The 15,991-nt window shown below is 40.0% G+C and overlaps 1 protein-coding gene across 1 annotated transcript; it reads right to left on the bottom strand.

Annotated features, from left to right (window-relative positions):
* Nucleotides 1-534: 534 nt before the first annotated feature.
* lrrc32 (leucine rich repeat containing 32) lies at nucleotides 535-10,468 on the bottom strand. Its single transcript, XM_086309472.1, has 3 exons — nucleotides 10,207-10,468; nucleotides 8,515-8,608; nucleotides 535-4,814 (listed from the first exon to the last, which is right to left on the bottom strand). Exons 1-3 carry the CDS (start codon nucleotides 10,248-10,250, stop codon nucleotides 2,982-2,984), a joined length of 1,971 nt encoding a protein of 656 aa, XP_086165598.1. The 5' UTR covers nucleotides 10,251-10,468; the 3' UTR covers nucleotides 535-2,981.
* Nucleotides 10,469-15,991: the final 5,523 nt, after the last annotated feature.

Here is a 15,991-nt window from a genome sequence, read left to right as displayed (position 1 = left end):
ATTGTTGTATTACCGGAATAATCTTCCACCTGATATTCCAGCGTCTGAATTTATTCAATCCTTTAAATTACGATTAATAACTTACTTAACTTAGCATTGCCGATTAATTAGTGCTCTGTTTCATCTGGCAGTGTACTTTGCACTTTGCTATCACATCCTTATGTAATTTTAATTTAATTTCATACTATTGTATTATTGAGAAGCACTTTGGTGTATCTATGGTCTTTAAATGTGCCATATAAATAAAGTTGTATTGTATTGTATAACTCAAACGACCCAAATGTCAGTTTCAGGTCTTCACAAATTTGAATCCAGCACCAGCACACATGTAAGTTTGGACTGTTAATAAAAAAATGGCACAGTTGCAGCTGTAGAGCAACATGTACCCAAAAAATACACCAAAAAGAAAGCTAACAATCCACTTAAGGGGCAGACTTTAAGTAGAGGTCTGTGTATCCAAAATACTTGTTCAACCTCTATTTAAAAAGCCCTGGAAACACTCTTGGCTATATTTGTAGGATCTTTAGGATACATTTCTGAGAGTGTTATACGTTACAATATAAAGCGCCTTGAGGTGATTGTTGTTGTCATTTGGTGCTGTATATTAAAAAAACAAATCATAACTACACAGAGAGTGTAATCTTTAATAACAATATTTGAGTTGATGTTAAAATAACAAATAACACACACACATTAAGAAATTGTCCTTCATTTACTAAAAAAAATAAAAACTTACACTTCACAAAAATACATGGCATGATAAGAAAAAATATTTAACTTTGGTTTTTGCTAATAACATCAATAATAATTTGCTTTTTAGGATTAAACACAGTAAAAATCACATGAAACTGTGAATCCCAGTGTAGCCAACAACAGCACAGCGCTAGATTTACCATTTTATATAATATTAATGTGGTAAAAACAACACAAACACTCATGTTATGCCAACACATTATTCATATCAGTCAAATTAACAGGTGGAGCACCATGGGCCTGGTATCAGTATGGAAAACATACTATGGAATATTTCCAGCTTTGTTTTTATAGTTTTTTTTAATATATATATAAAAACAAACAGAAGAAAAATAACTTATGTCATCATATGTTCTGCTCTATGTAGCATTATTAAGGTCTTATAGTGTTATAAAATCAGATACAGTCACACATACAAGAGGAAGTTTAAAGTGCAAACTATAAATAAAGGTTAAAGTGACGGCTTGGATTTCTTAAAAAACACAACAACAAAAAAACAACCTTCATCTAATCCTACTTCACGAATAAAGAGCCTCTTGTTTCATGACCTTTAGTAGTGTTCTCGTCTTTATTTTTAGCTTAAAGGAAAATTCCAACATGTCTGAGTGAAGACATCTGTCTGAGATTCGATGCTCCCTCGCCCCGTTTCATCTTTCACCGTCTCAGTCACTGATCCATCTGCAACAAACCTTCATTCTACCCTTAAATGAGTGTGAGTGACGCTTTGGGAAAATACACAACTTCAGTATGAAGTTAAGGCGTGGAATGAGCCGGAAACAAGCCAGCGTACGCACAAAAAAAATGAGATTAAAAAAATATGTAAGGTGTTTATTTTATTCCTCTGGGATAATCCATCCATAGGGATGATGCTTTTTTTGTAGCATTGCCTTGGTTCGCTACACTAAAACCCAGTGGACTTCTCTTCAGGCAAAAATTATAACAGAAATTAGCTCTGGTCATCGGAAGTACGTTTTGTTAGTGAAGGTGAGTGCCACATTTTAATTTTAATTTTTAAGAGCAAACGTAGTCTCCAAAAGTAAAAGGTTAACATTAATTCATGAACAAACTTAAGTTTCGCTACACTGAGCTGCCGTGTTCGGTGGGATAATGAGTAATTTCGCCGACAGCTTGCTAGCAACACTTAGAAGTTGCTAGCAAGTGGGGATATTTGCTTAGATTAGAATGGCTAAATCTTTTCTTTAAGTTCCCTTTTTAGAAATCTAACCTTAAAAAAAAAAACATTACAAAAAAATGCTGGAAGCGCAAAAATGCAGCCCCATTTCTGTGTTTTATTCATTTCTTTGGCACTCTTTGGCTTGATTTCCCCAACATGGATCATTTTTTACATTTTGATATGAATGAAGATGTTTTTCCAAAAATAAAAATCCCAGTTTTAAAAAGCACAGGTTTAAAAGTGTGGGTGTAGCCTGTGTTTATTTGTACTGAAGCACATTTCCTTTGGCAAGCTTGTTTTTTGATAGCCAAATTTAGGTTTCCTGTTTGTCAGAGCTAACATCCACAAGGCAAATGCCACAAACCAATGAGTGACTAAAAAAAAGGCAAAGTTTCACACTGAAATCAAAGTGTATTTTCCAAAAGGCCAAACACTTATAATAACTTTTATTGCTGCATTTCAGGCACGCTTGTTGATGCCACGCTTTTGTGGAAGTGTTTTTAGTGTTAATTCTTCATTTTACATTCAGTAAGATAATGTGCGGTCATGGCTCTACAACTGGGTTAGCCATAAAGTTGTGTTTAGACAGAAAGCAAAACAAGTTTCCACTGTGTGTCCTGCAAGCACACACAGCTGCTTAACGTCCAATGCACCAAGTGTATCTGCTCTGTGCAGTCTTTACTTGTTATCAAGTCACTGAAAAGGCTTTTTTATGAGTTGCCATCACTCTTGAAATGCTCAGTTTTGTAGTTTTCATTTGACTTTGCATTGTCACACTGCCTTGTTTGGTGTCTCAGCACACCATAAGGTCCTTAAAATCTCTTTTTTTCTTCAATTGGGAAGATACTGAGGAATGCTTGCTTGTTGATAGATGTCTCAGTGATCAATGGTAGCTTTTCGTAGTGGTACAAACAACTCAAAGCCTCACATTGTTCCTTCAGGAGACTTTGGTTTGCCCCACAGAAGTTACATTCACATTTTCAGCTGTGTCTGACTGAAACCTTCAGCTGTTTCTTAAATTCCTTCATGGCTTTCTGTGGCCAACCTTCATTCATTATGCCCTAAAACCTCTGTTATGTTTCCGCCTCCTTGAGTGGCAACATTTAACCAAGAGCACGAACACGATCATCACAAGTAACAATATCACTATAACTGTAATAACATAGTTCTGGACGGGTGGTCCATGGCACATTGTCTGGGTCACCTTCTTGATGCTGACCGGCTCAGAGTAGTCCTCGTGAACGCAGGTCACCGTTTCAATGTCAGGAATGACCACGGCGGACTGCTGCACCATGATGATGAATCTGAGGTTGCTGCAGCAGCTCAGAGGATTGGAGCCCATGTAAAGAGTCTTTAGAGAGTGCTTCAAAGCAAGGATGGTGCTGTACTCCAGTGTCACCAGGTGGTTGTTCTGCAAATTTAGGGACTCAATGGAGGACTCTTTGCTCCACGTCGGTAGAGTGGTCAACTGGTTGGTGGACAGATCGACGTATTTGAGGCTCCTCAGTAAGGACAAGTCTGCTTTTAGAATGGAAATGTTGTTTTTCCTCATGGAAAGGTGAACCAGGGAGTGCTCTAGACCAGAAAGAGAGTCTTTGTGCATGTCCAAGCCTGGATTCAGGGACAAATCTAAGACCTTCAATGGGGTGTTGGCAAACATGTTCGCGGGCAGACTCCTCAGGTTGTTTTCAGAGAGGTACAAAGCCTCCAATTTTGGAACAGATAAAAAGGACACACAACTTTGAGGATCCTTGTGGTTTTGGTCTGTTGGCTCAGAGTCACAGACTTGCAGGTTGTTCTGCTGGAGATGCAGGTATTTGATGTTGGCGAGTCTCTGAAATATTTGATAGTCCAGGGTTGTGAGGTCGTTTCCTTGTAAGAAGAGTTCTTCCAGCGACTGCACAGTGTTTTCTCCAAATGTCAGACTCTGCAGTGGATTATAGCTCAGATTGATGACCTTAACTCTCTGTAGAAGGCCTACATCAGTAATAGAAAATGAGGTAATGCAGTTATTACTCACATTTAGGACCTCCAGTGATCCCATCATGGAAAAATACTCTTCAGGCATTTTTTTGAGTTGATTGTAACTCATGTCCAGGTATCTGAGGCAATTAAACGTTATGTTTCCCATGAATTTAATGTTTTGGATTTGATTTTTCGAAAGGTCCAGATATTTAAGGCAGTTGTTTTTCGGGAGATGGGGAAAGAAGAGCATTTTGTTTTGACTCAGGTCAAAAGTGACAAGTTCATATGGAGTGTCTGATTGCGCGCTTTGGAATGACTCCAGGCTGTTTTGGCTGAGATTAAACACTTTTAATTTGTCGAGATTGAAGTCGTCGATGCACCTTATTGAATTCTTGGACAAATCAAGTTCGGTCAAATGAGATAAAATGTCAAAAGCTCCATCTTCAATTTTTAAGATGATATTATTGTGGAGGCTGATTTTCCTCAAGGACAAGGATCCACTGAAGGTATCTTTTGCTACTTCAGTGATGCTATTGCTGTTCAGAGAAAGGTTCACCAGCCTGGGAGAGTCAGCCAAGAAATAGTCTGACATCCCCGTGTACAGGCCGTTGTTTGACAGATCCAGTGACTCCACAGCTTTAAGAGGTCCGATGTTTGTTTTGGAGTGGGCAAAAACATTCAAATGATTCTTGGACAGATCCAGGATTTTCAGATCATTCATGTCTTCGAAGAGCCTGGGCTGGATGAAGTGGATCTTATTGGAGTGGAGATTCAGATGCCGGAGGTTGGTGTGGTATGCTAAAGTTTCCTGGGTGAGATTCTGCACCTGGTTTCGTGAAAGGTCCAGCATTTGGATGACATCGGGAAGGTTGAGTGGCGCACTTCTAAGGCTCAGATCGCTGCAAAACACATCCATCTGGACCTACGAACAAAGACAAACACACGAGTCTGATTATCTCGGCATACAGCCAGGTTGACTGATCATGACACAACACAGACCACATGTGGATGTGGAGGGTCGATTTATGAGTCGGTGTATCAAGGCCCAAGGCATGTTCTTGGCAGCAAGACAACCCAGTGTTGTATTTTTATTTTAATTGTTTAAACTATGATTATTTCTCTTTGAATTGATTAAAAAAAGCCAACCAAAAGAAAAAGAAATCAAAAAGTTCCTAAACCAAGAAGAAAACACACCTCACACCTTTACTTCTTCTTTCGTCCCTGTTAGACGTTTGAGGTATTAAGTGCAGTTTATAATTGAAACCATATGGCCACAAACCCCCATGTCCAAAAACAGCTCATAAAACTGTCTCCCTCTCTGCTTACTCTCTAAGGCAGAGTACATTTAGCTTCTTGGCGTATTTGTGGTATCGTGAAAGGGGCATTCCTTGTTGATTGCAAGCTGTCTGTAAACAAATAAGAACTGGATGGCAGAACATCTCGTATCTGCTCAGGAACAAATCAGTCACACTTGGAGAAAAGTTTTATCATTGAAAAAAGACGTATGTTTCCTACGTGACTTTGCGTCTCATTAGCAATACTGCTCGTGTGGCACGCAACTGCTTATGTCAGACTAAGTCAGACTTTAACTCCACATTATCTGAGTCACGCGTGAGGCGGTTTACGGCACATTTAGTCAGAGTAACTGTAAAAAAATGACTAATACTTGTGTAAATAATGGGAACAAAGTGGAGAAACTGCTAAAGTCGTGCTCAACTAGCTGAGGCTAGAACACCATAAAGTGCAACATCCCCAATTAGCTGATCTTTGTTTTACGGTCTGCTAGTGGTTTATTTAATGGCTCACAGTTCAGAGATGACAGTAAATGAGAGTGAGAGTGTTTAGTGCAACAATGTCACCAAACTGGACACAAAAGTCGCACAACCATTAAGCCAAAGGGGGGGGGGGTGCCCTTGACCTCAAGTTTCATTCCATTTCCCATCTCTCTATCCCCTCATTATCGGTCACCTCACCACTTTCAGTTCTCTTATAAATACTTGCTGTAACAAGGCCAAAATATGCTTTCAAGAAAGACTTTATTGCTGGAAGATACCTATCTGGTTTCACAAAGTCAGACTGAGAAAACTACACAATGTTTTTTAATCGCAAAAGCATCTATGGACATCCAAACACGGGGATTTTTCCCCCCCGCTCTTGTTTTTCCTTACGGTTGATTAACAGCTGATTTACGAACAAGACTGTATCTTACGCTTCCACACCACAGATCTCCACTGTTGTCCAGAAACTGTGACCACGTTCATAATTTCATTCCCAGTGTACAAAATACAGAGTTTGTTTATCAAAGCCGCTGGTGTGCCGCAGTTTTGTAGTGTGCTTTCTTGGCTGTACACAGCACTCGTCATTTTTCATGCCGAGGCTTTATTGTTGGTGATGGGTTTATTGTAACCCTAACCACAATGTTTTTCTAAACCAAGCAGTTTTCAGAGCCTAAACCCAACGAACCGACTGGAGGATGCAGTGTGGTTAAGCAGGTGACTCTCTGAGGGCCTTACTGCAGCAGACTTGGTTTAAATCTGCTCCAGACCATTTGCTATGCTTCACCCTCCCCCTCTCGCCATTTTCCAGCCTACTCTTCATGGTCCAGTCTAATACAGATCTGAAATGCCCCTCTTTAAAAAAGTAAACAGTCTGTATTGAGAAAAAAACCCTAGCAGGTTGTAAACTGTGGTTTCCTGGCTGGTAAACATGAGATTTATGCCATCGCTATCCCTCTAACCTACTTTGTTGATCTCTTAAACAGAGCGTTTTATATACTTCTCGGGACATTATTGCTGCAGTTACTGTGTAACAGTATCGATGGTTAAAAAACACCTTCATCATCGTGGAGACTCTAAACAGCATCATGTGACCGTCCAGAATGAGAACCTCCGTTTGTGATAGTCCTCCAGAATAAAAACTACATTTGTTCACAAACCTTTATTACAATGTTTTGATTTTGTAAGAGCTTATAATGAAGCGAATGATGAGTTCTTAAGACTGAACTCTGGATTTTAATCAAAAGCATCACCTTTTCTAAACCTAACCAAGTAGGTTTGGTACCAAAACCTTGAAAGTGGTCTCACACTCAAAAGCAGCTCTTCATTTTACAGTGGAAACACACCTATATGTAGTTTCAGCAATTCTTAGAGCAGAGGTGTCAAACATAAGGCCAGGGGGCCAGAATCAGCCTGGCAAAGACTCTAATCCAGCCACATTGGATGGCTTTTAAAAACATGAAGGAGGGCATAAATTGTGGACTTGGATCTTTATTGATAACTGCCATTCACATTAGACCAAAGTAATTAGGTCATATATTTTAAAAAATGATAGAAAAGTTATAGTTTCTTCACATATCTTTTTTTTTCAATGGATTGTACACATATATATACTTTTTCTGTAGTTTTACATGTTTTTTATAGTTTATAAGTCATGCTGATGGATTTCAATTACTGCAGCAACATTTCTTTATCATGTGGTAAAAAATTAGGACATACTTTTGATTTGCGCTTCTTTTACTTATATCGAGAAATCTAAGGAATCAACTGTGTAATTAAACTTCTTTACACTGACAGAAGTGGGGGGCGTCGCTTGTCCAGCCCACTTAAGTTAAGCCCACATAAGTGTATGGCCCATGAGACATCCCCACTTTAGAGGGAACAAATGATTAATACCATGGAGGACTAGTTTATTCTAATTCCAAAAGTATACCAACCAGTGAAGCAAATAGGTATTACTCCACAGCCCAAAATAGTCTTTAACAAATGCAATATTTGCTGCTGTCTCAGTAACATTTTGTAAGAGCGACACTAACCAGCTACTTCAGGGAACTACAGAGCCTTTTTGTAATGTCTTAGACTCAAGTGTACAAAGTGTGATTTGTGGCATATCCTTATATGTCATCAGTAGTGTCTTTGTGCTGCTTTAGGATTTTTTTTTTTTACTTCATTCAGAAAGTGTGATGCTCTGAAAACCGTTCCGATTTCAGCAGAGAAGTTCGGTGATATCTGGGTATTTATAGAACCACTGATGACCACATCAAATGTAGGTGACGCACCTTTCGCTTTCACTATCTGGCTATTTTTAGCTAACACATCTGAGCCTGACACTAATGACTCTGACCAATTGCTACGTGATCCAACCTTTAACCCATAAAGGCTTTATTTATGTATTTCCGGCTCTTTCCTAAGAAAAGCGAGTACTGTAGCTTACTGGAAGTGATGCATTTTTCTTTTTCATTTCATTTCATTTGATTACAGCAATATTTCTGCAAGATCAATCACCAGAAATACCATGAAAATGAAATCACAGCACTGTACACAATGGCAAAGCTGGGTGACACATGTCCTCTATGCTTTAAAAAAAACCCCAACCCTCTATCAGCATGACTTCCACTGAAGACAAATAACATTTTAATGCCCAGTTATTAAAGCTGGCAACTCGTGAACAAACTCTCTTCAGGTCTAAACTTGCAAATAATTATAAAATAAACTGCCTGTAGTTGATGTGAATGAACAGAGAAAGCGCACATACCATGTAAAATGTAAGTGAACAAAAAACAGAGAAAAGATGCCGTTAAAAAAAAACAGAGAAAAGACCAGACGTGCGCGTCTCTGTTTACTTACAACTCGGCATGGAGGGGGTTGCTGGGGAGGGTACGCGGATGCCGCCACGCAGCTGACCAACAGCAGGAAGAACAGCTGGAGGATGTCCATGGTGCTGCAGGCACAGACAGTCCAGATCACACAAGTGAGCAACACATGAATGTGGGAAGGATGCTGTATATGTAACTAAAAAGGGAAGGAGTAACAGTGTGTGACCTATGAAGGCGTTTTGTTGCTTTTTTTTATGCAATGAAAACAGGGGCTTTTTGTTGCAATTAATCTGAATGCCGTTTTTTTTTTTCTTTCTAGCATAAAGAATGACTAAGCCAAAAAAAGGGTTTCCATTAACTCTTTGTACTGTTATTGTTTTTAAAAAATTAGCGACTGTTTGAGGCGAGTGAGTCACGCTTATAGCGCTTCACTGTTTCCTGATAGGTTACTTAGAAACAAAACAATACATTATGTCACCTTATAGGGCAGACACGCTGTGCCCCGGATGGGTTGATAAGCTGATATGCATATGGAAACTTACGGGGGAAACAAAAGGTTTGCAGTTTGAGGCTAAGAATGGTTTAAAGTCACGAGTGACAAACACGGAGGCAGTTTGCTCTAATTTAATTCATCACAGTGCTCTCATGTGATGCTTGGAGCACGCAATCATCCTTCATTTAGCGTTAGAGAAACCTTTAAAAAGTTGAATGAATCAGCCTTTTGCTCCGATTTTAAGGCGGATCGCAGAGCTGCAGGGCTTTGATGAAAGTCGAATAGACTTTAAGGTTTATCTCATAGAAAAAAGGAAATGTTTACAGTCTGGTTAAACACCACAGCCGTTAATCTGCAGCCAAAAAAGATCCACACTTTCGGACTTTTAAATGTTCCCATTCAACCTTTTTTTTATTCTTCCTCCCATTTTAATTCCCATTCTACTTCCAGCCCCACCACGGGGAAATTTCACTGCATTTGTTTAAACTATCCCACTAATACCATGAAAGAGATACAGAGCATTGTTTGGCAGGGGGACATCTTCAGATTTCAGATCCACCAAAGAAATGTTTCCCCTCAAAATTCCTCACATGGTTTCACTTATATAAACATCTGAGGCACTAAAGAGGCCATCAGACATTATGTAATGTAGGATGTATTAACTAAGGTGAGGAAAAAGTCCACCTTATTATAGAGCTTGTGACCCCTAGTTTCAGAAACGCCAGAGCGCCTATAAAAGAGGAAGTTTTGTACATTTTGCAGATAGTAGTAGTAGTAACAGTGCTGCAGTGGTGGAGTTTACTGCATAAATGTGAACCAGGAGGCTTTTATTTTGGCAGAATCACAACTTTTTAAAAGATTCTATTACACAAAATAATATTTTAGCACGTAGAGTTCAAGTCCACGTGTTGGTACACGGCAACTTCATCTCAGTGAAGAGAGAAAATCAGCCTTTTCCAGCCTTTAAAGTCCTCATAACGCTGATTTAAAAGTATTTGAAAGAGCTGTTTAGAAGTGTTACCCATGCAAGCAATACAGCTGAGTTAGTAGCTGGTAAAACTTGTGCACTTTTTCTTCTGTTTTAGAGTTTACACGCAGGACTTTTACTACAAAATGAGTATTTGTACTCCGTCCACCTCTACAACTGTAAGCAAGTACACAAATGTCACCGAGACCCCGAGAACCTTCCAAAAACCTCTGCAGCAACAGCCCAACAATATGAACTTTTACCTCGCTTTCAGCTGATGATTAATCTTCACAAGCCTCCTGACCATATCGATTTCACACCCTCACACACCCACACAGGTCGATCGCTCCTTTCAGCTCGACGCTCCTCTCCCCACGGCTGCCGGCTGCTGTCCGGCCATCCTCACATCCTGTGAGAATATCCTGCATGGCTTGGCCTCTTTCCCCCCTCCCACTGTTCTCGGGGAAATGCCATATATGGGGGGGTTGGGTTGGGAATTCTAGTTTTGAGCTGTAACTTCAAGGAGACTCAACCCTAACCTCTCTCCCCAACCTCACAAAAAAAAAAAAAAATGCCATCTATTAATCCTAAAATTGGATGTCTCGAGGAATAGTTTGAACGTTCTCACAGGCACCAGACTCCATTTGGAATCTGAGGCATTTAAGCCTCAGCTCTGCCGAATACTTTTCCGTTCTTTGAAATCTCTGGAAAGCAGCCTTTTATGGATGTTTTCTTTATTTTTTTAAACAAGTTGAGCTGTTTTTGATGCTTCTACGTCAGCAGCTCTTATTGATACCGTTCGCAGAGACGTGTGGGTGCGCTGAGAAATCACACATCCTTTTTATGACTGTGGGAGTAAGTCAGACTTGTCATGTGGCTTTTCTCTGGTCTGCCCTACTGTAAACAAACATCGCTCTAATTATAATGAATAAGACCAGTTTATACATACAGACAATCAGTTTTAAATGACTGTACGAATGTCTGCGTGTCTAGACAGGCTGGAAAAAAGCATGAGTAAAACTCTCGCCTCCATAAAGGGCTCTCGAGCTCTGACTGCATCGGTGGAGATTTTCAGCGATAGATTGCGCTGCATGTGAAGCAGAAATGCTATTTTTAACAAATAAAATCAGACTGTTTCTAAACTACAGTCTGATTTAGGACGCGAATATTGGAAAAAATGCAATTTATAAAGGGATTTGTAAGCGTTCTATCTCCGAGTTTATATAAGCAGGTGTTTCTTTATCCGTTGGCTTTTGTGTAAGTTAAGTGTTTAAACTCCACATTTAGTCAAACAAATCTGAATCTGTTATAAAGTATTAAGGATGCTAATGCTGTTTATCTGTTTCACAACCACAAACATAAATATAATCATATTAGAAACTGAAAGCAGCTAAAGGATAATTCTATTATTAAAGGGGAGGTAAAGAGGACATCCTTCATATGCTGTAATTAATTCTAACCAGGTGGTGGCATAACTCTCTAAATCTTCACCCACCTTCTGAAGTTTTCTCCAGTGAATTATCAGAAAACAGATCGCGTATGCAGAGTAGCTGGTTTCTGTTTCTGCATCATTACAGACTTAGAACAAAAATAACGCTGAATAAAAACTAGATTTTAGTGTCAGATTGTGGCACTTTGGAGGTGTGTGAAATTGACCTGATTGCGGAGCGTTTCTCGTGTCGTTAAGCTGGAAAGAAATTTACCCTGAAATTTTGAAAATCTTTTACAGGATGAAGGTTACATTTTGAAAGGCTTTGTTAAATTTACTGACGTTATCGTGCACAAATAGAAATCTGTTGAATCTGACCAACTGAACCAAAGAAACAAGACTATCGACCTGCAGAGCGAGGGGAACTCTCTCCTCGGCTCTCTGAGCTTTTTGGGGGGATCGCTTGTCTTTAGTCTCGACCTTTCCTCTTACACGTGGGATCTCACGCCCTGTGCCCTGAGAGTTACTTAAAACTGTGTTGATGTGTAAAACCCAGATTGTGACCCACACCTCGAACCATCAACAAGCCTTAGGTGACTTACTTAGTTTTTCCGAGTTCCTGATGATTTGCCTGCTGAGTCTGATTCTTCAGTATCAGCTTTACTTTGTGGTGTCTGAGCTCAGTTTTGGTTCTTTCCCGCTAAAGACGCAGCACAAGATGAGCTCGCCATCAAAAAGAGTCGAATAAAGATGTCACCATTAAATTCTCTGGTTTTGCTTTTGCTTTCCCCCCCTTATGTAAATATTTAGGTGCAGTTTTTAACCTGAATTAACATGGCGGAATTTTCTTTAGTTTTTTGAATTGTAAATGACTTCTTGTGGTACACCTGCAGCTGAGAGCCTTCACTTTCTGTTCTGAGAGAGAAGCCACTGTCCACTCATTATGTGGTCCGACACTTTCACGCTTTTCTTATCACTACAATCACATCTATCATGAATACGTTGCTTGTATGTGTTCAGGATGTGTTTCGTAACCTTTTCTCTTCCCTGACCTTGTCGAGAAGCACGCTCTCTGGATTCAGCACCTCCTGATCTGGCTTTCCTCTCCTGCTTCATCAGACGCACATTTCAGCTGTGTGGACTGGTGCGTGTGCAGCTTTTAAGCCTGTAAAGCATTCCCAAAAGTTTGGACAGCTAACACACGCACCGCAGCGTTCCCAAACATCCAGCCTGGAGCAATCTTCATCCAAAAAAAAGAACAAATCCCACCTCACACAGAGAGCTGTGACCCGGACTTCATGGAGCCGGTCTAGGATTAGATCAACAGACAACCTAAATCCACTAAAGACCCGTGGATGCCTCCAAACGAGGCTTGCACCTGAAATAACCTTTCAAAACTGAACACCTGCTGCAGGTTTAATGGCTCACACCAAATATTAGCACCACACACACGCGCTGGGTTACGGCACAAGCCAGTCAGCAGATTATTCTTCTTAAGGGTGTTTTTGGTTCACATCACGATCTTTCCCTCTCTTTAACCAAGTAGTTTTTATATGGAAACCTAACCAGTGAGAGGAAGTGAGAGCAAAGTGTGAGGGAAAAAATAAAGTGCCAAACAAAGCCGGTACTAACAGGAGGAAAACCAGGATCCCCTGGCTCTTAATCTGGGACAACGTGGTCCTTCCCATTTTCCAACCACCTCCTGTAGACTTCAAGCATCTCTTAAAAGCACCAACACCAAAGGATACCTTACAGGTAATGGCGAGCTGCAGGATGCACCTGACAGAACAGCATCATATAACACTCACTAAACCCGGCACGTTATAAACTTAAAAAACAAGCGCTCTGTTTAGATCTCCAGCAGCTCACGTGGGCTCATTATGTGAGTTATGTGGCTGAAAGCTCCAGAAATACTCAGCAGGTGCAAGCGGACCATTAGTTTGGATCGTTTGTGTAAATATTGGAATTTGTTCTTAAGTTAGATCTGCGGTTTAGAGGTTTACTGTATATAAATATATATTTCCGTGTAAAATGTAGAGTGGGTGAAAGCGTAAAAGTGGCTTTTTGGAGTAAATCTACAGTGTGAAAATACACAAACACTCCTTGTTTAATTAGATTTTTAGCATATCGCCTCTCTGGCAGGTGGACTCTGATTTATTCATAACTACTAACACTTATTTAGAAATATTTACAAAACCACAGGGTGAAATGGTGCATCAGGTTAATGTTCTGCATGTATATTATACATACATTTGCCCTACAGAAATGATATGGGCAAAAACAAAATCACTTAAAGTGGACTCATTGCACTCATATTCAGACCCAGCCTTGCCACTAAGGGGCTCCAACACAGTAGCTTTGCATGATTCACAGTGCAGCTGACCCCTCAGCTAGCTTTCTTCTGATTGGCTGCCCCTCACAAACAGGTTTAGGACATCACCCTGAACCAAAAGTAGAAAGAAGGATCTGAAGCCTGTTTAATAAAAGCATCTCCTACTGTACCGGCACCTGTGGTGACAGCAGCCGCTTTAAAGCGTCGAACAAGAAAAACTCGTCGTATTTGGCGAAAACTGTGATCTCCATCTCTGAATTTGTTGGACGCAAATATGAAAAGCTGTGTTGAAAAGCTGCCGAGCGCCTGCTGTTTTCGATGCTTCACGCGGATAACAGCTGGTCTATACTAATGCACAAGTTTTATCGTCTTAACCGTGAGTTTTTAAAAACAGCGTAAAGCTGCACGAACACAGGCGCGCTGTGTTCGTGCAGCTTTACGCTGTTTTTAGCAAACAGGTGTCACGTAAGAAGGAGCCTTACCTGGTCTGCTGTCTGCTGTTCATGTGCAGGTTAAGTTTCAGATTAACTATCCTTTCACTCTTTGCCATGTTTTATCAGGTGTCATGTTTACACACAAATACACAATGTGAGTGTGTGTCACAGATCTCCCTGGGGGATTGTCCCCTTATATATATTCACCGGGATTCCCGGACTTTTTGTTTCCATTTCAGAAAAAAAAAAGGTCGCCATTACTCGCGGGTGTGTGGGGTGGTTTTTTCCCCCCTTTATTTCTCAGATATTTGTTTCCTGGAAAAACAGTGAGATCAGAGGGATGTTATTCCTGCAGGTGAAGGGTGCTTAAGAAAAGCTAAGATTATGGACGGCTCAGGTAAGGTGTACCTGAAGGTAATGGAAGGACCACTCTGCCTCCTGCTGGTCATGGAAAGAAAGCACACCTATGTGAAAATTTGACTATGTGCACAAAACGACCTCACAGCCAAAGCTGTAATAAACAAAACACGGTGTAAACTAGACTTAAACAGTGAAATTTTAACGCATTTGTCTCTAGAAATATAATAAAGTACTACGTAATAGCCATATATTCACATCAACATTTACTTTTGAATTTGTGACTTGAAGTAGAAGATCAGACTTTTCCACCTCTGTTTATTTGCTCAGAGAAAACAAAAAGTTTAAATTTAAATTATCTTGGTAATTATAAAAATGTGACCCCTTTTCTTTTTGGTACACAAAACTAAAGATTGGCAACTTAAAGGCAGAAAATAGTCTGATGTATCTCACACACACCAGAAGTAGAAATTAGTTTTTCTAATTTCTATTTTTTTCTTTTATGTCCCATCAACTGCTTCTACATCTGTCAGATTTACACTGAGACACTCGCTGTTCTTTGTTCAGCAGCACCCTCATGTTTCCTGCTTTTTCATGGAATAAGTTCTGGTTCTGGAACCAGACCACCTCCTGGGAAGTGGACCATCAGGTCCATCACCAGCAACAGAGCAGACCTGGAGGCTCCGTCCATTGTAAAAGCATTAAACTTTGTATAGTACTGTGCAAAAGTCTTGAGATACCCCTCCTTTATGTTTTAGTAATGTTAGGAATGTGCAGTAATTTAGTGACACATAGACAAACAGTATACAAGACAAAAACAGAGTTTGTACAGCTCTGAAGTTGTATGAGCCTTTATTCTTCAGCACAGCCTGAACTCTTTGAGCCAAGCTTTATTGTAATGTCTTTAAGTAGTCTTCAGGAATAGTCTCCAGGCTTCCTGAAGGGCATTCAAAGCTGTTCTTTGGGTTTTGGTTGCCTGATCTCTATGAAACGCTGCCAACAGTACAGTCGCAGAGCGCCCTCTGGTGGACAAACTGCAAAATCAACACTCATAATGTGGTTAAAGACGCTTCTCACCTCTCTTCTTCAGTTTTTAAATTCTCATTTAATCTAATGTATCAGTATATAGCCAATATATGCCGGCTTCTACTGTAGGCACTCACTCTTCTGACCTCCTCTGTAATCTTTTGCAATTTCAACCAAAAAACACATTTACATTCATGACCCCATCAAGCCTGTTATTGATTTTCAGTCCAGTTCTTGTGTAATGGGCCCAACATGGGCCATACCTCAGCCTGTCTTGACAGCCACTGAGAGAATTACTGATGAGGCGTCAGTGAACAGTAGATGGATCAACTTCTTCAAATTTTTAAGGTTGCATTACTTGGGACATTACTTTATCCTAAGATATGCCAAGTTTTTATTCAATAGCTTATTGAGAATCATCTTGTTGGTGCCAAAATACAATGTTATGGCTCTCTTACTCTTATCTTTGG

The sequence above is a fragment of the Aulonocara sp. 'chitande type north' Nkhata Bay genome, linkage group LG10, assembly GCF_057382095.1.
Source record: "Aulonocara sp. 'chitande type north' Nkhata Bay isolate Kocher_YH1m ecotype deep benthic linkage group LG10, A_spYH_male_GT1.1, whole genome shotgun sequence".
In the NCBI taxonomy this organism is placed as follows: domain Eukaryota; kingdom Metazoa; phylum Chordata; class Actinopteri; order Cichliformes; family Cichlidae; genus Aulonocara; species Aulonocara sp. 'chitande type north' Nkhata Bay.
Note: the sequence above shows the minus strand (reverse complement) of the source record. Positions and strands in the feature narration are given on the sequence as shown.